This window comes from Necator americanus, chromosome V (genome assembly GCF_031761385.1).
Source record: "Necator americanus strain Aroian chromosome V, whole genome shotgun sequence".
In the NCBI taxonomy this organism is placed as follows: domain Eukaryota; kingdom Metazoa; phylum Nematoda; class Chromadorea; order Rhabditida; family Ancylostomatidae; genus Necator; species Necator americanus.
The window spans coordinates 11,263,113-11,285,303 of NC_087375.1; the positions used below are offsets into that span (position 1 = coordinate 11,263,113).

Below are 22,191 nucleotides of genomic sequence, written 5' to 3' on the forward strand. Positions count from 1 at the left end.
CTAGATACCGTAACCCTCCAATGATCTTAGGAAGAAGCACCGTGATCTCATCTGCAGTTCAAAACTGCTAGCATTATTAAACAACTTTTGCATCTACTACTATTTCTATAATATGAGTGTATAGTAGAGCTAGAGGTTGTTATGATAACTGTCGTCAACTGAATAAAGAATAATGCCGACTAGTCAATAAATCGACCAAAATGAGCAAACCAAGTTTCTCCAGTGGATACGGAAGTTGGAAATAGTCCTCGAAGAATGCGAGAAGTCTTGGAACAATCGAGAGTGCAAAGTTGGTGTCTTCCAACTTCTCCGCTTCAGCATAGATTCGAATCTTAAAAAATTTACTTCCTCAATTGTCAGGGATCAATCAGTAGTAGTGTAAGCTACGCCTACCCGCACTCCTCTTTTCGTATAAGTCTCTTTGTATGGCATTGTGCCGACAACCATTGCGAAAAGATATGTGGACATGACAGGAGATCGTAGGAATGTGGTGGTTGTCCAGCCCCTTTAAATTAGGACATTTGTAAAAGATAGCATATCAAGTAATCAACTATGTTGGGTGCCCCATGGGACAATACAGGTTTTGGGTTTTAGATTAACGCAACACTTCTGGGAAAATAACGTGGGAAATCCCATTACTTCCTACGATGCATCTTAAGACGCGTCACACGTATACACGCTTTTGTTCCCTCAGCAACCTATTCACTGGTTTTACTTGAGTAGACTGCTGAAAAGATCTCAATGATTCTCGTACGCTCACTCGCTGACGGGGGGCGTGTACAGGACTGGTGCGTTCTAACATACCTCGTAGGAACAAACGCCGGTTCCCACGCTGTTTTTCAGAACGATTAGAGGCAATTGAGTATGGCCACCATAACCACACTCTCCAACACGGTGAATTTCGTGAAAGGTTGCTTTAAAGTGATAAAAACAAAGAATGTAAGCATTGATTTATTACATATCCCACAAATGATCTGGTTTTTCAGATGTTCAGAGGCACTGATGGTTCATTTTTGCTCACGTGAATTCCAAGCGATGCATTGAAAACAACTATCATAGCGATGTAGAAGCCTGTTAAAAATGAAGAACTATATATTTAAAATCTGGTTAAAATTAAAAACTAATTTTGTTTGTCTTAATATCTGAAAAATTAAAACGTATAGAATATTGCATGCAGCGATCGAGTACAAAACTACAATGCGGTCGCGATATGCCAAGAAAATGACTAAAATCCGTAGATATGCGCATAGCCTTGTTTTTGCACCAAAAATTCCCATGTTTTTACTTCAAACAGGACAGAATCCAAAAAAAACGCAGTACGGAATGAATGAATGAATAATTGAATGAATGAGGAATGAACAAATGAATGAGAATGAGAATGAATGAGAATGAGTGAATGAATGAATGAATGAACGAGTAAATGGATGAATGTATGAATATATAAATAAATAGCATCTCAAGCTAACAGACAGCAAAAACCTGGGTGACAGAGTAAATACGAGCAAGCGGCATCTAGCGAGATCAAGCGACATTTGTACGCTCAAAGATATGTTCACTACCTCGTTCAGCGTACTCCACATACAAATGCACAATGATCTTAAGCAATTTTAAAAAGTTAAATTTCCAGAATAAGATCTATTGAGCACATGCAGCAAAAAAAAACTAAGGGCAAGCGAGTTCAAGCGAGAAATCGATATGAAGTATATTTTGCTTTGCGTACAGAGATGCTACGAGAAAACAAAACTCGCCTTTCAGTCGATATATTCGTCTCTTTCATATTAAACAATGCATATGTCCCTTCCGGATGTATTACGGTAGCATCAAAACGAGCTTTCGCTTCAGGACTATCAATACAAGGAAAGAGACTGCGTGCTTCTTGTGGCTGCAAATGCGTGGCGGTTTTATACCTGAACAAAAACAGCAAATCCTTCAAAAATCGAAATTCGAAGTGGTTCCAGCTCTTTTTTCCATTCTCATTTAACGGGTATATTTATAAGCTGACTCGCTTCACCTATTCTCTGCTCCATGCATATATGGCGCTGTAAATATCCCAGCATACTTCGGATTGTTGATTTTTGCACGGAATTCTAGTGCAAGAATATAGTTATAGTCGGGTAGTAGATCCGTCGAGGAGAAAATGTCCAGAAGTTGTGCGAAATCTTCACACTTCTGAATTATACAACATTTGTAGAGGTAATTTTTTTATTCTTCACAGAGAAAAATCACTGAGATCACGGTTACATCCAAAGAGAAACCTTATCGACGCCGATTTCTCCTGAATTGTTGTAAAGGCGCACAGCGGTTATGTTCAGATTTTTTATGTTCAGTTGTATTCGTCTTGTGGCTTGTTGTACAGTGAATTCCATACGAGTCACACCATCCAATGTGAAATCGAGCGCGCCAAATGTAATGCCCCTGAAAAATGTTTGGTAGGGAACAGTAGCTTCGGAAGAGTCCTAAAGTAGTTCTCCAAAACCATTGTTCAAAAGAACTCATTGAGTCAAAGGTTCGAACATCGACGCATTGGCTAAGTGATTATTAATCACTAAAACCATTTAGTTTTAGCTCGAAACCCTAATCAACGCGTTCATGATTGCATTTGAGTTCAACTCTCGAGAGGATGTAATTTTTCATGTTTTTTTTTTGTTTTCCTTTTTTTTAGTGGCGAAAAATACGCGAGACACTCTGAACAAAACCAGGAATGAGAGGCCTCAATTTTTTTTAAATAGAACGAGGCTTCTACTTAGTCACCGATTCCACTAAAACCTCTTCATCTTTTGAAGGCAGCATACCACGAGATTGCCTGCGTTAGGATCTCTCCACAAAAAGCCAACATTGGAGGTGTAGATCACGAGTATGAACGCGATCACACCAAATCCCTCCAAAACCTCATCAAAACGGCGTGGGAAACGGCCATCATGAACAAATTTTCCAACAAAGCACCTTATAGCACGTCAACTCTATACATGCTCCTGCTCAGTGTTCTATTCATTCGTTCTACTTGGGCAGGCCTCATTGATCCTCCGTTCGCTTGCAGATGTAGCGCTTGCTTATGAGTAGGGCGTCGTAAGGTGTCTCGTAGGAAAATTCGAACCCGAAAGCCGTTTTTCACGTCATCTTTGAAGACGATTATGGAGAATCGAGCGTGATCCCGTGCATATTCGTCATCCACATCCCTAACCCTACATCAGGAGAAATTAACATAAACAATTTCGTGGTATGTTGTCGTTATGAAGCTAGAAGTGTTAAGACTATCCCTACTGAAGTATGTAACCTATGCAATTCATATGATCGACGATGATGATAATTACTGAGTGCTCCGAAAAAGTCCGGAATTTCTCAGAAAGATATTCGCCTCCACAGAACGCTTGTGAACCACGTCCTTCGGGATTACCGGAGATGTATCCGGGTATTTCTCCACCATTCTTAGAAATCATGTCTCGAACCCTACTAATCAAATAGAGAATCTCAATATTTTTGTTGCCGTTACACGGAATGAACAAAGAAATTTTCCCAGCCGTCCATTTGTTAAACATGGTCTTCCTTTATAGGAATGTCCCTCTATCCAGGATGATAGCTTTCAGTGTCACAGCCATTTCTATGATTGTTTCTGGTCATAGTGCAAGCCCAATCATTCAACTTTTGTTGCAATCCGATTCAAATTGGATTCATTCAGTTTAGCAGCGAAATTGCAGGCTGAAACTGCCGAGTTTAATGACACTGAGCAATTTATCTACCGTCCACCACCATGAAATGTCGTTCGTTCATCATATCGAGTGGAATCATGTTTCCAATTATTCACACCCTTAAACCTCATTTGCAATACAAGCGAAAAGTGCCTTCACTTCTCAAAATTTATTTATTCGCGCTCAAAAATCTTTTAGATCACTACCTATAATGCAGCAACGAGAAGGCATCTAGCTGTGTAGTACAAACAGGAGAACATTGGAAAAAAGTTTGTAATTTACATAGGGATACAAAAAAATCCGGATATCTACTAAGTAAAATATTTCAGCTAGATTCTATGTAGGAAAGGACAGTGTTCGTTTCCTAGAAGAAGTACGAAGTGTAGAATACAGCTCTTCTTCTCATACACTTTTTTCTGTCCTTTTTTTCTCTTGACGTTGTGAAAAGCACGGTTTGAAGGTAAATAGGGATAGAAAAAAATCAAAGAAAAGAAAAACGCTTTTCACAATACTTAGTACTAGAAAATAACTAAAACACAGTCATCGTCGTATGTTTTAGCCTGACTCTGGCCAACTTCACCGCCTAACTCACTCCAAGCAACGATCTTGCCTCCAGACACTGACCCAGCAATAAAAGGCAAAATTTCTTCTGCTTTTTCTCATACATTCACGGATACCTTTAAATTGTAGAGTATCGTAGAAAAGATCTAAATTTCATTTTTGTCTTTGCTCTACGTACGTAATGACGAAGAAATTGTTAAGCTTGAGACTTTACCGAAAGTACCATTAAAAAAATGGAATTCTAGCAGTAATTTCTTCGATGGGCGCTTAATTTCGCATCACTGAAGTTTTGGGTGATCAGTGAAATTTTCTATAGCAAACTCTACGAATTTTTTGCAATCTATAATCGCAGAGAAGGACAACCGTTACCTTAATTCTGTTGAATTGGTGGCTTTCCAGGAGTATTTCATGGAGAAAAAATGATGACCTTCACAGAAAAAAAAACGTCAAAGACCTCAACCAAATGCAAAATGACGCAAGAGAATTTCTCGGAGAATTCAGGGGAAAGAAAAAAAACGAGGTGATGAGAAAATTTAAGGATAACTAGAAATATGCAAATCACTCACGGTCTCCATGGGAGGTAGAGCTTTAGTTGGACCTGATACAGCGACGGCCGAACAATATTCGGAATATGACGTCTGTGGAATGGCTGATCAGCGAATCGATACGGATCATCATCAACCGCTCCATCGATTTTCGTAGTCGCAGCGGTATTAGATGGTACGGTAACTAGGGGACGTGGGAATGTAATTAGTATATAGATGAGGATGAATATCATACAGAACAGCACGACGGCGAGTACAAGCGGTCGCGTAGCGTCGCGTACGGCGGCCGGTGGCGGCATCCCTCACCGGGACATACTTCTCAGTAGCAGGCTGCCGTCGACACTGGCACGGCAACAGCGGACTTTTCGAGGTGAATAGGCGGCGGTGGTTTCCTGCAAAAGGACATTCGGGACCTCAAATCCTGCGGCATATATGTGTGTATGTGCGTATTTGCGTCCGAGTGCTCCGCTCTATGGCTGCCGACAATTTGATAATGAACTTAGTGGGTGATGGATGTCAGAGCCGCGAGCATACTTTCAATTATTGCCGTCAGATGTGTGGATCGCATGCAAGCGCCTGTGCGCCGATCTTTTTGAATGCTAGTCGGAGGTTTTCGCCCAGAAAAAAAATCCATATAAATATGGTGCACTTCCAATGCGATTACACTGGAACGTAAATAAGAAGTGCAAAAAATGGGACCAAGCGAAGAAACGAAAGTAGAGATTAATAAACCCGAAATAGAGATTAATCTTAAGCAGAGTCGGTCCGATTCTGCTTTAGATTAAAAATTAAATAATTTATTAAATGAGTTAATTTTGCAAAAAACAACTTTCAAACCGATGAACAAAACATCGAATAGATAAGAGGTTTTCATTTCATCTGTAGTACTTAGATTTCCTCACCTTTTCAAAACAAGTGTCAATCAATCACTTATTTAACCGAACCTCTCCATATTTAATTGGTTTATACCTATCTTTTATTCATTTATTTTACCTATAATTTGATTTTTAAAGAAAAAACAAGACAAAAGCAGAAAAATTAGTGAAGGTAGTAATGTCTTCATGATTTCTGGAGAATTTTTTTTCTCTGGAAATCGCTTAGAAAGCGATATCTGAGTGAGAGCAAAAGCTTGTTTTTTCCGCATAGAATAATAGTTCTGGAATAAATTTTAACACTGGCTAAGCTGCTCACTGGTTATCTGTCGTAATGCTAAGTTCTTGAGCAATGGAAAACCAACAAGAGCGTGTTTTTGTACAAAAAAGAAGCACAGGACATCGGCAACTATCGCCGAATCTGCCTACTGTCTGTCAACAAGCCCTTCACAAGAGTAATCCTAAACAGGATAGAATAAATTTTAGACGGCGGACACTCGTATGAGCAAGCATGCTTTGGAAAAGGGTTCAGTGCGACCGACTACATACACACAGTTTCAAAACTCATAGAAGTATCGCGAGAATAAAAGATGCTGCTGTGTCTTGTTTTCATCGACTTGAAAAAGCCTTCGATTCAGTTGAGACCAAAGCGGTCATGGAACTCTTTTGAATCAAGGCGTCTCTGCTCCGTACATAAAGTACAGCGTGAGTTTCATAACTACCTCACAACCAAAACTTCCCTCTTCTACAATAATGTCACAGAGAGAGGGGGTTCGTCAGGATGACACAATCTCACCAAAAAATATTCAGTGCCACTGTCGAGAACGCGATGCGAGGATTGCAATGGGACGACATGGGAGTGAGAGTTGATGAACGGCATTTACACCACACCGAAATTTCCATTTCGCTGATGATATCGCTTTGATAACATCAAGCATCAATCGGGCGGAACGAGTGCTGGTCGAATTCGATGAAACGTGAAAGAAACAGAAAGAAGTACCAGTGATCGAATGGATCAAATTGAGGATACCTTTCCTTTTCGTTCAGGTGGAGCACAGAAACGAGATTGTTAAAACCGCTTTATTTTGGCATCACAACACAAGTTACCATTAAACAAAAGAGTAGAGCAAGAGACAGGTCAGAGTGCTGCCAAACCGCTAACATAATTCTAATAGACGTCTGGCCGTGATGCAAGCGGACTTCCGCGCAGCGAAACTGTATCGTTAGTAAAACGTGTATCAGTCCCAGAGATCAAAACTTGCAAAGGTCATGGTGCGAGACCAGCTTGTTGGTCACGGGATGTGCTCTTAATTTTTGTCAATTTTTGGAGTTATGGCAAACGTTTCTAACGTTCTACGCACAGAGCAGACAGAACAAAATGGTCGTTCTCCACATGCTTGACAAGTTATAAAAGAGAATGTATCCGACGTCACGCAGTCTCTGTTCCTAACAACTACACATATTGGGCAACTAGGTGTTAAGCGATCGCAGAATCGGTTTCGAACAAACTGTTTTTGTACATTAGTGAGCGGTATCTCTGCAACTCACAAGTGATCGACGTGACATCACTTTCGCACACATTCTCGAATTCCCTTATTAATATCTATATCGTCTGAGATGACGATAAGAAACTGATATTATCAAACTCAGCATTTTCGATCATTCGGCGTTGTTCTAAGCGACCTAGTCGACACTATCCTTTTGCAGCATGTATTAAAGGCATCACCCCACGAATCAAACCCAAACATTTAAAAAAAAAGACATAGAGATTTCTGACGGTGATAGGAGGCTTCTGGCCAATTTTTCCTTCGCTCTCCTATTTTTAGCAACTCTATTTCTAAGTAGATGTTGTTGAATCAGTGCAGAAAAAGAAGAAGAGACTAACGTATACAATTTCAGAATGCAATGAATAAAGTTTGACATGAAGAAAGGAGCACGAAAATTCCCCATGGAAATATAGAAAAGTGACCCCGGAATTGTCATTCACGTTCGCCCTCGACTTTTTGTAGCAATGTGTTCATGATTTCTAGAGAACATTTTCCCGGAAATCACTTAGAAAGCGATATCTATGTACCTATCTGCATAACTTACAGATACAACTTTGCACGCAGCAATAACAATTTTTCAGAGTTCCTTTAATTTCCATCTGTCACCCATGGGGAACATGTAGAAGTTGAAAACTATCAAAAGTTTAATTGAGAAATGCATGGAACTCTGTTTTTCTTTGTTTCTTGAAAAGCAAATAAAACCGAGCAGAAAATTTGAAAACGAATAGAAAAAGTGCTCGTGACCATATGCGCCACGTTCGGGAAAGGGCCTAAAATGGTGCAAAATATTTTAATTAATTCAAGAGAAAAAAGTTTGATAAAATTAGAATGAAAGGTGGAACTTAGTTAAAGTGCAGTTCTCGTACGTAACACTAAAAAAACACTTAATAGAAGTTTTCAAGAACAGAACTTGAGCAGGTAACCTAGGTGCTCTTCTGTAGAAAGATGTCAGTTCATCGGTCGATTACTTGGTCCCGAAAGATAAACAGAGAAAAGAGCGAAAATCAGAAAGCAAGAAAACCTAAGCAACGACAACATCAATTCTTTTCAGTTTTTAAAAGCAAACTTTGAAAATGCAGCAAAATAGACAAAAGTTTGGATATAGATGCGGAATTTCCTCGAGAGAAAAAAAAACGACCGAGAGTTCATCCATGAAGATGAGAAACAACAAACATAAACCCTCCCTTCGCCTACACGACCCATTTTAAATCATTCATTTTTACACCGTCTACAAGGGTAGAGAAGATCTGGTCAAAACGGACACAGAACTACTGAACGTGACGGAAGAAGCGCCGAGGCACCGCCCGTTACTGTATTTGCAGATATTGCAGAATTTGCAGCTGCCAGCACAATTACCTATTCTGCATACTGAGTTACGCTTGCAAGGCACAGCATCCTGCACGCATAAATGCGCCAAATTTTTGCAATGAGATCTATACTTCAATTATAGGACGAAACGTGTCAAATTACTAAGCGATTAATTGTTTCGCAAACGATTATCAAAATTGGACTGTGCAAGTCCTGCTGAGAAAACACGGAATAGCACAGGAAGAAGAAAAATTTTACTAAGGGCTAGAAGAGGAAGAGAAAATTTGCTAGTGGAGTTCAGATAGTTAGAGTCCATCAATATCTAATGAATACGGAGTTTTTTCTTTTACATCTCCTACATTTTCCTTTAAATTATAACTACAGCAAATGAGCCGTTTTCAGTTTTCAGATGTAAGCTCTAAAAATACTGCAAAATAGGCAGAAGTTAGGATATAGATGGAGAAGTTCCCCGGAAGAAATTCGACCGAAACTTTATCTATAAAAATAAAACCTAGGAATATGATTAGGCCAATTCTAATAGAGTACACATCCAGAATAATCCAGGGCTACCCATGGAACTGTAATGTACGAGAATAAACCAAACCTATGGCAAATCCAAAATACCCGCCAAGAATAAAGCTTCACAAAATTTGGGATAAATGAGATGAATGAAACTTGGAACATCTGGTCCAGCTGCTCCTCAACATTGATAGTAGAACCATGTATGTAGCAGAGACCCCTCAACTTCCTTGACGTTCGACCAGCAACACATCATCCTGATGGACTAGGTTCGAGAGGTTGGGACTCGCTTCACGAGGTAGGGGGAAAGCCCTCCCACAAGAAACCATCAAGGGAAAGCATTAATGATAGAATATGGAGCATTTATCATACATTAGTAATCTTTAGTGTTGGACCAACAGGTCAACAAGATAAATTCCTTGAGCGAAATCTCTGAAATGTGACAGCAATTAGTTGCCAGCCCAATAGATCGCATAGATATGGCCGATAACTCCCGCCTTAAAAAGTTATCCAGGAACTGCAATGGCTCCAAATTTCCACTTAAAACCTCCAACCTTCGCATTTCAAGCTCGTCTTCTTGCTTTCTGGCGACTCCCATTTAATCCCAGTACATGGATGGCGGAATGCGACAAGAGCGTCAAGCGACAACGATATGAACAGTGCCGGAGAGTAAATATAGTCGGGTCAAAACGAAACCAAGCTCGATCCAGTTCCGTAAACGACTGCGTCCGAAACAGCGCGGTGGTGCGGAGCGATTAGACTCGACTGGGACCCTAGCTAGCACAACTCGCTGCTGCAGTTCCCGATGGTCTTACCTGAATCCCAGACGCTACCTCCACCGCACCGGTTCGAGCGCAGCCGCTTACGGAACTGGGCGGTGTTCCATGACGTTTTGATTCGACTATGGCTGCTACAGTAGCATTGGCGACAGCTCTGCGCTTCGCACACAGCTCGCGCCCTGTTTATGGTGGCCGTCCGAGTGAGAAGCGCCGCCTGTAAACTCGTCAACCAACTTGGAAATTAATTGAAAATGAATTATTCAATTGAAATTTGAAGAGGGAGTGAAAAACGCGAAAAACACACTTACAGAGTTACTTTTTTCGAGTCTGACATTATTTTTGAGGGGATCTGTTTGCAGCTGACCTTAGCCCAAGTTCAATCTATCAAAATTCTTGAAGATCACGAAAAATTATATTTGTAAGTGGGTTGTGCCTTTGACAACTGACCGCGTACGAAAGATGATCGTTCGGCAGAATTAATGGCATGAAAATGAGAAATCATCCCCGCAACAAGACTAATGAACTCCGTTTTCACGAATTCATCGTAAGGGAATGTATTTGATAGTAAATATAATTTTCAAAAGGGCATTCGGAAGTAGAGCGAGTACAAGATACGTTGTAAACAGCATAGTACTGATCACAGTGGATATTTTAAGGTTTTTGTTCAACTACAGTTATTTGAACTAGATAAGTAGAAACTACTATAACCAAATGGTAGTCCAGGATTGAGGTTTTAGAATAGAAGGATAACTGAAGCGGATGGCGTAGTAAGACATATACTAGAACATAGGACTACTGGAAAGTAGAAAAGTTGACAGAAATCCAAAAACAAAACTGGAAAAAGCGCTTTTCACTCTCTTTTTCCTTCATTACTTTTTCGTTTCTGAACATTTTCATCCGTAATGCTCCATATTTGTTTCATAGACTCTTTTCCAGATGGTTGAACCTTCTCACCGACTATTTCATTTTACTTATCGATAAAATTCCAAAGAGTTTCTGTCGGCTAATGAGATGTCCAAAATACGACCTTCATTAGACTTCGAAGCCAACATTCTTCATTATGTTGCGAACATTATCTTCATTAAAAAAGGGTAAGGACCTGCCCGTTTGCAAAAATAAACTTAAGCCAAAATAACGAAAAACCACCAAACATTTGCAAACAGCTCTACTATCCACACTTCTTAATCTACTATCCACACTTCCTAAGAATCAGAAAATGGGTTGCCACTCTTCACATATACATGCACAACGACATCAAAATAGAAGATGGTAAAAAAATTTCAAGATGAGGTCGCTACCTCATTACTTGATGTTAATAAGGCGAACGAATAACGAATTCGTCTCATACGACGCAAATAACAAAGGGATGCTTCGTGATGTACACATACTGATGCTTCTTAGTCTTCTTAGAGCTAAGATTAACCTGGAAACTGGTGAAGTTGGCTATATTCAGCATGAGCTGTGAGGAACGGTTAACTAAAGTAATTACTGTCAGCTCTTGTCAAATACAAAACACTAAAACACTAACAGAATCAGAAATATTTTCGAAAATACAAACATCCAGACGATCCCTGCAAAACGGGACTTCACCAATTTTGTTTCTAGTGGACAACAAGTGTCAAAGTACAACAACATTAAACATTTACGAAGAACTCTAGGACTTAGAAAGAAAAAGGACTCACAGAACTGCAAGAAAATTGAAAACATGCAAAGCGAGTACACGACCACTCCTTAGTTCATAAACTGGATCAAATTTAGAAAAAAAAATAAGAAAGCACAGTAAGCAATAATTTACTCACCTGTTTATTAACCAGTAACCTACTTACTTGTTCACCGCCTGGTTGATCTAAATCTTCCACGAACTTTGATGAATTCCCAGAGAGCGCAGGCTTCGCGGGGATATCAACGACGTGTCCCATTATCACGTTCCTTAATTGAACAATACATCGATCTTCTTCATGTTACAATCACTGAGGGAGTGAAAAGGTTACCGATGGCGCTTTTCTTCCATTTGGGCAAATCATACTAGCGATTAATCGAATATTCGATCAAAAGCAGCGCTTACATCCAATTTAGGTAGAGCAGAACGTGGAGCTATCATATAGTTCTTGCATATGCCCTTTTACCGCCGCTGAAAGTGGTTTTAAATAAGATAAATCAATAAAAGTAGATAAACCAGTAAAAGCAGAGATGACTTCTTGCGACAACAACGAAGAACTGCTATCAGGTTACTCTCAAAATCGTTCCTCGCAGAAATCCTAGAATCCAGAACAAAATTTGTCTACATATAGATGATGATCAATCAACATGCTTATTGTTAAAAGCTTAGATCACCATTAGTAATTTCATTATTTAACTTAATTGCCGTACGTACTGCTATGCTACTTATGACTATGATCTGTAGCTCATTTTGGCGCTGATGAAACAGCAGGACTAAATTTTGGAGCGGTCATGGTCATCGTACTATCTTTCATTTCTTCCTACTCGAGGAACAACAGTGTGCTCCTTCCATATCTTAAAACCATAACAGGATCAAAACGATATGAACCATTCTGCACTGGCATAAGCGGCTGCGCTCCAAGCGGTGCGCTGGAGCGTAGCGGTTAGCACTCTTGCTAGCATCCTTCACCGTTGCAGTTCGCAATGGTCCCATCTCGATTACAACCGCTATCTTGACCGCGCCGCTTGTAACAGAGCCGCTTACGCAGCTGCATGTGTGCTTCATGTTGTTTTGACCCGACCACAGAAACAAATCCATCAGCTAAAGATTAATTCCATCATTTATCACTTGGGAGCAAAAAAAAAAGAGAGGAAATTCGGACGTACTATACAGTTCCGATGCAGGCATGTTCCACATAAGAGCACTTCGTTATAACTCAATTAAACACAAGAGAAAGTTCGCAAACGAACTCGAAGCGAAATAAATCAAAATCAGAACACAATTACTTTACACTGGTGGCAATGCAATCACTTCACCGGCTAACTTTACTACAAAATTAAAAAAATGAATTGTTTTAGATCGACTAAGAAGATTAAAGAAGCCATGTCGATCATCGTAATGCATCATGGACTCTTCTTCTTCTCAGGTCTTAGATTCTCATATCCTGGAGAGGTGTTGGTTCACGTAAAGAAAGGGAAAGGAAGAAGCTCGATTCGCTCATGAGACCTCAACAAAATAAGAATTGTCGTGGAATTATGTGAAGGAAGAAGGAAAATAAAACTGCTATTTTTTTCAAAGGAAAATCTCGACTATAGAAGTTCATCGAGGAAAAAATATATAAGTCAAAGTAGTAGTTAAGTTGAAAAAAGAGGAAAGAGAAAATAGAAGATTAAAATAACGACACAAATGGACGTGAACAGAGGCAGAACATTCTAATGTTGCCTTTTACGAAATGTAGTAGGGTCAATCCAGAGCATTTCGATTATTCTCAATCTGAATCAGTTCCTCATTACTGTCTTCATCAGATTCTTCAGATGACACATTCGAAGTAGCCGATACAAAACTATCCGACGCTTCTCTTAAAAAATAGATTAGTGCAACACCGACTTATCGGAAATAAGATCAAAACAGGAATAATTTTTGAAGACCCACTGGCTTTCAATGCGTTTTATCTTCTTATATTCATCGAAGAGCCATTTTGGAATGACTTGATTGTGGTAGGACATGAACTAGAAAAAAAACCAGTTATTTGCCATATATAAAAGCAGAAGAAAATTTAGTGGGAAAGAATGAGGAAGGTGAAAAGGAACAGAAAAGGACCGCATAATTAAACAAGAATGATTTGAAATAGTGGACAAAAGAAACCCTAGGATTCACCTCAAACAATGGTACTACATGAGGGTAATCGTTGAGGACACTGAAAAACACTGTTGCTCTTCCGCCTTTTCCCATCCTACCAGTGCGACCAATTCTACAAATGCCAGACTTCGAATCAGGAAAACATAGAGCAAGCGTAAAAACATTATGAAACCTATAAGGGAGTTTATAGTTTCACACAAAAGCGCCCATAGAAGGTGCCGGTGACTATTATATCTCTAAATAAACACCATAATCCCTCCTCGCTCGGAAAAGCCACATTTAGACTCGTTACTACCAGCTAGATAGTAATTTCTATCGTCACGTGACAAACTCATAACGCATAAGAAGCATAATAACTGTATTACATTCTTTAACAATAATTGCAGTCCATTCAATTGCAACTGGATGGAATTTTTGCCACAGCTGGATGAAAGGGCCTGAATTTATAATTAAATTTAAGAAGCTAACCGGACTATCCGACAGCTCCTATTAAAATTATTTGAGATAACTACAAATGTTATAGACTCAGGACTCTAAAAGTGGTTTATTTATGAATCTTTGTAAACTTAGTTTTCATTCAGCAAAACAGCTTCGTTAGTGGTCTCTTTTAACGCCAGAAACGATAATTGACTTATGTATATATATATCTTGTATATCACAGCATGGATATAAAACGCATATCCTGCATTGGATATCATAATAATTTTGTTTAAAATACATATCATATCGTTTATGTGCGTCACGACTAAAAAAAGTATCACTATCAGTATCAGTACCAGTATCAGATAGTATTCACTTACTATTTACTATATTTATTTATTTTACTATCTTGCAGCAAATTAGAGAACAATTACCAACATTTCTAACCTTCTTACTCATTGAACTCAAGTATTTGAACAAAAAAGAAATGAGAAGAAAGACTAGTCATATATAAATTTAATGCATAAACTAACCTATGCGTGTAGTCGTCAAAATTCTGCGCCATCTCATAAATTATGACCTAAACAAACCACATTCACAAACAGTTGCTGACTATTATTGATCTGCATAAAAAGCAACCATTACTTTGGTGAACTGAACTCTTTACCAAGTCAGTTCACTTAAGAAACGTTAAAATGTAGTAGATAGGATTTCCATAAGAAAAAAATCCTTGCTCCTAAAGCATAAACATGAATCACAACTCTCTGCTCACATGATCCACTGCCTTAATATCTTGTCCTCGAGCCAGCTTGTTTGTCGCTACTACTCCTTGAATCTCACCATTCTCCATTTTTGCAAGTGTATTCCTATTGTCCGTTGTGGTGTAGTCTCTGCAAATGTATCAGCTAATGCTAATTATAAAAATTTTGCTTCAAACAATAGAACCAACGAGTTCAAGGGTTCCATACGGTAGCCAAGCAGCTGGAAAAATATTGCTAAGTAATTCGAGGTGATTTTTCGTTCCACAAATATCACTGTTGACTTTGTGAAAGGTCCTGAAAATGATTTCTTTGTGACTTGTTCTAAGCATAACAAAACTTTATCCAACCTTCTTTCTTCATACCATACATCTTCAAATCACCTTCAAGTAACCCAACCAACCAACTAAGATCCTTATCAAAATTAGGTACCCATCCAGGCGAGCCTTGTACACGTTCGCCCTTCTAAACAGAAGAGAAGAGATGACGATTGAAAATTATAGTTGGTAGTAACTCCAACCTCTATCACTCGCTGAGTAATATAACCTCTAGGGGCAGGAATATCTATGAGTGCGGGGATCTCACCTCTGAAAAAATAAAGTTCGGTTGAGTTTTTTCCAATGGCAATCTGAGGAGACTAAACTTCCAATCCTCTACTGAAAACGGGTCAAGAAAATTTTTTTAGAAATCTTCGCGAATTTACCGAATGTTCACGCACGTTGTCATTCATCCTTTCTTATCATTCCTAAAATGATTTGTTTCTACTCTGTTTTGGTCTTGAGACAGTTTCCAAAATAGCTCGCGGAAATCACTCCATTCTTCTCTCAATATCTCCCACAGAAAAAAAAATTGCAGCCGTCACTGCTGCCCAAAGCATATTTACTATTTACTTTAATTTAACGAGCTCATATTAAAAATATTTTCAATGTATAGTGGGGTCAGAATGGCATGTAGCACGGTGTAGTTGCGTAGACGACTGTGCTCGTGGTGGCGCAGAGGAGCGTAGCGGTTAGAATCTAGGCAGACCCTTGCTGACAAAATTCCTAGCTGCGCGATAGTCACACCTCGATTCCAACCCCTGTCTTCATCGCGTCGCTTCGAGCACAACTGCACCGTTCTTCATGTCGTTTTCATTCTAGTAGACTCAACTTCTATTTTTGAAACAAGAAATAACATTGAAGGAAGGGCATCAAGGAACTGACGATCCTGTGATCTCATCACGAATATAAGGGTAGAGGTGTAGTTCATAAGTATGAGCCTGACCCCAATCGATTCTCTCTATCAATCCAGAAAAAAACAAGCTTTGATCCAACCTCACTAAAGATCCAACTTATTACACGATAAAACCTAAGTAAAGTCCAGCGATCGCAGTCCAAATAAGAGAACTCAAACAGCAGAAGCTGCCCCACTCACATAATCGTAGACGTGTTGCGAAGTGCACTCGTTCTTTTATCCGTAATAAGTTGTACAGTAGGTGAGAAGGAATCGCGCAAGGCTGTTTCGCGCGTATTCTTCTGGATTATAAGATTATAGTCGTGAATTGAGCATGACCACGCTCGTAGTCATGAACTATATCCTTGCCTCTATCCATCCGAGGAAAGATCGAAACAGCGTCAATTCCGTGTACGGTAGTGCCAGAACGACATTAAGCACGGTACAGTCCCGTAAGCGGCTGCGCCCGAAGCCGCGCGGTGGGGCGTAGCGGTTAGGATCAGTTCGCGATGGCCCACTCCACTGCGCCCCTTCGAACGCAGGCATCTACGCAACTGCACCGTGCTTCATTTCATTTTGACCTACCACATACTTTGCCCTCTTCAATAGCAAGTATGCGAAATTCAGAATTAGCGTTAATTTCTTCTCACAACAACATTTAATTACCACTCTTCAACTGACCATAATGGTATTCATATTTTTAAAAAAATCTTGTTCCAACGAACTAGTGTGACGAATCGCAAGAACCGAGTTAGAATAGGAATAACAAACCGAAAAAGCTCTTTGTCCAAATCAGAAATGTGTATTTCGTTATCCTCCGAGAAGAATGTCGCTGAGAACTCTGCGACAACAAGTTGTTCCTGAATCTTTGAAACTGTATCTCTCCCGAAATTTACGAAAGGCAACTTACTTTTGTTTCTTGTGGAATTTTCGAAAGAATATTTTGCACGTCAAAACCAAATCCACGTGAAATATCCACCATTTTATCTGCTTCATCAATTATGAGTAGTTTGAGTTGTGAAAGATCTAACTGAAATAGAAAGATGCAATGCAACGAAGACTGCTCCAATTTTTTTCAAAAAAGCTTGTGTGCACCTTTTGCTTCTCAACTGCTAAAAGCACTCCACCACATGTGGCAATAACTATTTGCTGCTCCATTGACTTGTTGGATCTCATTCTTTGGAAACCGGAGCCGCCGGAATACAGATCTAATACACATACTTGGGTTGTAGAAACTGAAAATAAAAGCGTGATCGAACGGATGTACCTACATGTGTAGGTAAGTTGAAGCTACGTTAGGCCGTAATGCAAAGGAAGAAGAGTCAATACAGATGAAATACTGAAGTTTTGAATATCCACAGATCGCTTCTTACACAGGGCACATCTAAAGTTCTTCAAACAAGAGAAGAACTTGAAAGAGAACATAAGCAAACCTCATTAGACTCTTTACTTAGAGTCGTGGAAAAAATTCCCCTTTAAACGGAGGAGAAGTAAACTTTAAGGAAATCGTTAATATCTTTTCTCACGATATAATTTGCAAAAAATAAACAATTTTGAAACAATAACTGAGTAACGTTGCATCTAAAAAAACAAACCTACTTTCTCGATCCGGGTCATAACCAGCCATTGCGCAAGCAAATTTGAATGTCTGCTCCATCAAATTTTGTGTATTTCCAATAATCAAAACAAGAGGAAATTTCGTTCTCCTACATGGAGCAAAGACAGTATCGATCAAAACGGAAAAGTAAGGGCTGAAAAGCTTACCAATTGGTAGACTCGCTATATCTAATTACATACTCTATGGCTGGTATCAAAAAAGCAGCCGTCTTCCCACTCCCGGTTGGAGCACGCACTAGCAAATGTGAGCCTGTGAAATGAAACAAGTTAGAGGCTAACTTTGGTCAAGATCTATTTTATCCATAGTTGGGTCAAAACGACATGAAGCCGGACAGTTGCGTGAGCGGTTGCGCTTGAAGTGGCGTGGTGGAGCGTAGTGGTTGGGATCGTGTGAGGATTCTCGTTACCGCCACCCATCTCTGCAGATCGTCAAGGTCCCACGATTCCAATCGTTGTCTCCACCGCTTCGAGCGCAGCCGCTTGCACAACTGTCCGTACTTCATGTCGTTTTGACTCGACTGTACCTGATAGTAGTATCTGTGTAGAATACGCTTGCAGAGGAAGCAGTTTTTCGTACTCCATTCCACGCAGATTTTTCACTAGTTTCTCGTTGAGCACATTGATCGAACTACAAGCAAACCGATAGATTCATATATCCGACGAACAGTGGAAACAGAGCACAATTATTTCATTTCGAGGCAGAATTTAGAATGTAGATTGAAAAAGGAAATGTGATTTAAAAAAAAACGGACGAAATGGAGCAAACAAAGATGAAATGAGAAGATGATGAGCTGAGGCCAGCAAACAGAAGCAAAAATCAAAGAAAACAGTTACCTAAGAGGTTTAAAGTGTGGTGGTTGAACGGTGATGCTATCTTGTTGATCACGAACAAACTTCTCAAAACCATTCTGATCATTTCCACTGCCTAGGTACATACGTACATAGACATAACATAGAATTCTTTGCAGTCGATAGTAGAATATATATATATAGAAAGAAATAAGAAAAAAGAGAAAGAATTAACGGAGCTCACTGCTTCCACGAGCTGTTTCGTCGGTGGAATAAGTGGTTGAGGACATTCTTCTGCAAATGATGCCAAAGGAAAATGACATTGAAAGAAACGGCAATGTTTTGGAAACACAGCTGAGAAGAGCTACAGAATGATACGACGAATGAGAGATGATTCATCTCACGTTCCTCAGCACGTGTTCATGGAAGAAAGAAAAATTCCAAATAATGAGAAATGAAATGAGGGTGTGCGACAACTAACACACTATTTTTGTTTTTCTTCTATTTCCTAAGGATTCTGCACATCCTTTCTTTTTCAAGAAAATAGTAAAATCGTATCTCTGGATGAATCTAAATAAAAACGAGAAAAAAAATACAAGGTGTAACACAAATTCTACACCGAGAACTTCCAGATGTGAAGGAGAACTAATGAAATGGTGTTTCCCTGGAGAAGGACTACGTAACAGTTAAACGTTTGAAAAACATGATATCGCAACCCCATACTGGGGGCGTTTACAAAAAGAAAAATTTTTTTCTTTTACATTCTTATTATGACGCAGTCCATTTTTTACCTAACATATAATAAATCGAATCCCGACAAAGGCCATGCGAACAATTAACACCTTTTCGTTACAGGAAATCATTCGGGTCTGAGCGCAGTTGATTACGACATGAAGCGGAGGGAAGAACTGAATCGCATCGTCTCTAGCAGATTAATAGTATCATATTTGAACTAATGAGCAGTGATGATTAGATTTATCACCTCTGCCCCGCGACTTCATTGTACTCAAGAGTCGTTAAAAGCTTAACTTTATAATATACTGCTCCTAATATGTACTAGTCACTTTCCGACGTACTAACGGCTCTTTGTGTTTTCCCTATTTGCTTGTATACTGTTTAGAAAAATAAGAGATGTAAAGATATAGATAGATAGATAGATAGGTAGATAGATAGATAGAAGAAATATAATAAGGCAAATCACCACTGTACGCTGTACTGTATTCAAATTCAATGTTCAACGACATGTTCCAAAACGGGAAAAATCCTCGTACATACTAGATGATCCATGTAAATTGCGAGGCAAGTGTAATGAGTCGGAGCATCTCAATCAATTTATAAGTATGATTTGAACTCTCTTTGCATGAGCAAACGGAAATGGAAAACAATAGAATACATCGCAGGTTGTAAATATTTAGAGCAAGAAAAACTTTTGGAAAATTTTTGGTCGAGGAGAAACCATATAGTTTCGTCCTATTTTGCACATCTCAAGAGATAAGTCGCGGAAAAAGCTTCTTTCAGGCAAAATTTTCCCTAACTAAATGAACGCTCAGAGAATTGCTCATTATACCTGAGAGTGCTTGATCCGTTATCGCTCATACGTCGCTCTGAAAAGAATTCACATTCTGTGTGGGTGGCTTAAAATATTATATTAAAACGAACATTCTTTAGGTAGTCCTAGTTTGCAAAGTAATACATAAAAAAAATGAAAGACAAACAATACTGGATGTCAGCAGTCTGTAACTTACCGAATAGCGTAGGTGACATACCGGCTGCCTGATCCCCGACGTCGCTGTCTCTACAAAAAAAAAGATGTACGTACACTAAACATAATACATGAAGCACTTCAGAAAGTAACTACAAATTTCGGCGCAAAGGTACTTTGTGTATGAGCTCAATACTGCTCTAATCGAACTGCACTCGAGATGGATTCAGAGCGCGAAAAATCGCGCCTAGAGCATAAAACCGTCTTTAACTGTGAAATGTTTTTCCCATTTGAGGAGCATCCATTAATCGAGACTTCATCACTGTAAAAGAATAGCTGAGTCAGTCGGGGCTCTAAAACCTAGGCATATGTCTTCGAGGATTTATGAGGTGGAGACTAAGCTTACCGAGAGAAAAAAAAGACGGGAAATTCAGCCAGAACGGCTAATGAAAGAACCGAAAGGGTCCCATCCAAATCTACTTAAACGACTGCAAGAGCGGTCGCGTGGCAGCTGTTCTGGTAGGTTTGGAGGAAGCTGGATCGTGGCGACTCTAACTCTACACGTTTGCAGCTGTTCGGCGGTCTTGCGGCTTCAACTAGTTAAAGAGAGGTGAGCGAATTCGTTTTGATTCCACTCCAGAGTCGTGGGGTGATGCCTTTAAGTAGATTGAGACGAGCTCGAACCGAATGTGGCCTGGGATTTGACATTTCCGCAATTTGCATCTTGCAGATAGGAATGGTTTTGTGTTCTTCGAGAATTTTTTTCGTTCTAACTGCATTTTTTCCTTCCTCTCAAATTCCTTTAGAAATCGCATCCCTGTATGGTCGGGTCAACATGGCATGAAACACGGTGCAGTTGCGTAAGCGGTTGCGCTCGAAGCGGCGCGGTGGAGATAGCGGTTGAAATCGAGGTGGGACTATCACGAACTGCAGCAATGAACGGTGGTACCAGAGGTCCTCACTCTATCCTAACCGCTGCGCTCCATCGCACCGCTTCGAGCGCAGGCACTTACGCAACTGCACCGTGCTTCGTGTCGTTCTGACTCTACAGTACCTATAAAACGACTGTCATGTTTAATCAGGTACTTCCTTTTGTACAACAATTACAAATAACAAGTAGTGTTGGAGCTGCCGTAGAAAAATACATGTGATTACTTCCATTGATGGAAGACGGCTTCAGCGAATTCCACAGTAACAAATTTTTCAATGACAGTTCGTGTCTAGACGGAGTGAAATCTTAAGATTGGCATTCCTGCTCTTTAAAGACAAAATGATAAACATACGTCGTTGATAAGAACTCAGCTATAACCAACCTCTCATAGGATCCCATTGCACCGTATACTTATGGCGTGAATGACCCTAAATAACAATTCCTTACTCAAGAAAAAAAACGTCCGGACAGCAAATGTTTCGACGTATTTGTGTACAGTACAACACATTATCGACTAGACTTCCGTTCGATGAATAACTACAATAATTTATGAATCTTTGAATTTACGAGAGGGACTTGACAAGGTCACGGCAAAAGCAAGCCTCCAATGAAGCTTTCTAATCGTGAGCCAGAGTAAAAGTTCATTTTTTCTATCACTGTTGATCTAAGAATACCGCTGCTAGAATGAGGGGAAACCTGAAGTTTCACAGCTGTAGAGAACAGATCACTACTTAACATAACAGTAATTGCTTTATCAAGCATGGAGAAAATGTGCTGGAAAGAACAGGTGCAAACAAGGCAAGGTGGAGATCTAGAAGAGCTTCGGACAATTGAACAATTTATAGTACAATTTGGAGCGTCGAAACCATGGAGACGAGGCAGTTCAAAAAGAAAACAAAAACGAAGGAACTCAGAAAAGTACATCACATAATACAATAACCACAAACAAAATAACGAATTATACAATAAAATTCGAATCAAATTTCAAAACCAACTGTTGTGGATGCAGAAGCGATCCACAACATGGAAACATTTGTGGATCTGTGCTCCATTCTGGATTTAACCAAACAATTCCACAAGGGAAAAATGAAACAGGGACGAGTCACTAACTGAACTCGAGCACATTCTAGAGATTAGTCTTGAATT

At 39.6% G+C, this 22,191-nt stretch overlaps 2 protein-coding genes across 4 annotated transcripts in view; both read right to left on the reverse strand.

The window, feature by feature from the left end:
- RB195_013547 (uncharacterized protein) overlaps positions 1-11,828 on the reverse strand; it is a gene marked incomplete at both ends in the record, with an annotated part of 29,020 nt that extends 17,192 nt beyond the window's left edge. The window contains 10 exons of one of the 3 annotated variants that reach the window (XM_064203423.1): positions 130-158; positions 211-331; positions 394-505; positions 1,749-1,907; positions 2,012-2,169; positions 2,256-2,415; positions 4,814-4,976; positions 5,109-5,184; positions 11,644-11,746; positions 11,809-11,828. In XM_064203423.1, the coding sequence (XP_064059306.1) occupies positions 130-158; positions 211-331; positions 394-505; positions 1,749-1,907; positions 2,012-2,169; positions 2,256-2,415; positions 4,814-4,976; positions 5,109-5,184; positions 11,644-11,746; positions 11,809-11,828 (1,101 nt within the window). The other 2 variants (XM_064203422.1, XM_064203419.1) reach the window with 2 other exon arrangements.
- Positions 11,829-13,220: 1,392 nt separating this feature from the next.
- RB195_013549 (uncharacterized protein) lies at positions 13,221-21,444 on the reverse strand (the record flags this gene model as incomplete). The annotated part of the gene is made up of 19 exons (XM_064203427.1): positions 13,221-13,335; positions 13,410-13,486; positions 13,635-13,728; positions 14,570-14,616; positions 14,809-14,926; positions 14,986-15,091; positions 15,145-15,259; positions 15,315-15,381; positions 16,778-16,866; positions 16,917-17,036; positions 17,102-17,241; positions 17,606-17,712; positions 17,771-17,873; positions 18,148-18,251; positions 18,458-18,548; positions 18,657-18,706; positions 19,980-20,016; positions 20,158-20,207; positions 21,428-21,444. 19 exons carry the CDS (start codon positions 21,442-21,444, stop codon positions 13,221-13,223), a joined length of 1,647 nt encoding a protein of 548 aa, XP_064059308.1.
- Positions 21,445-22,191: the final 747 nt, after the last annotated feature.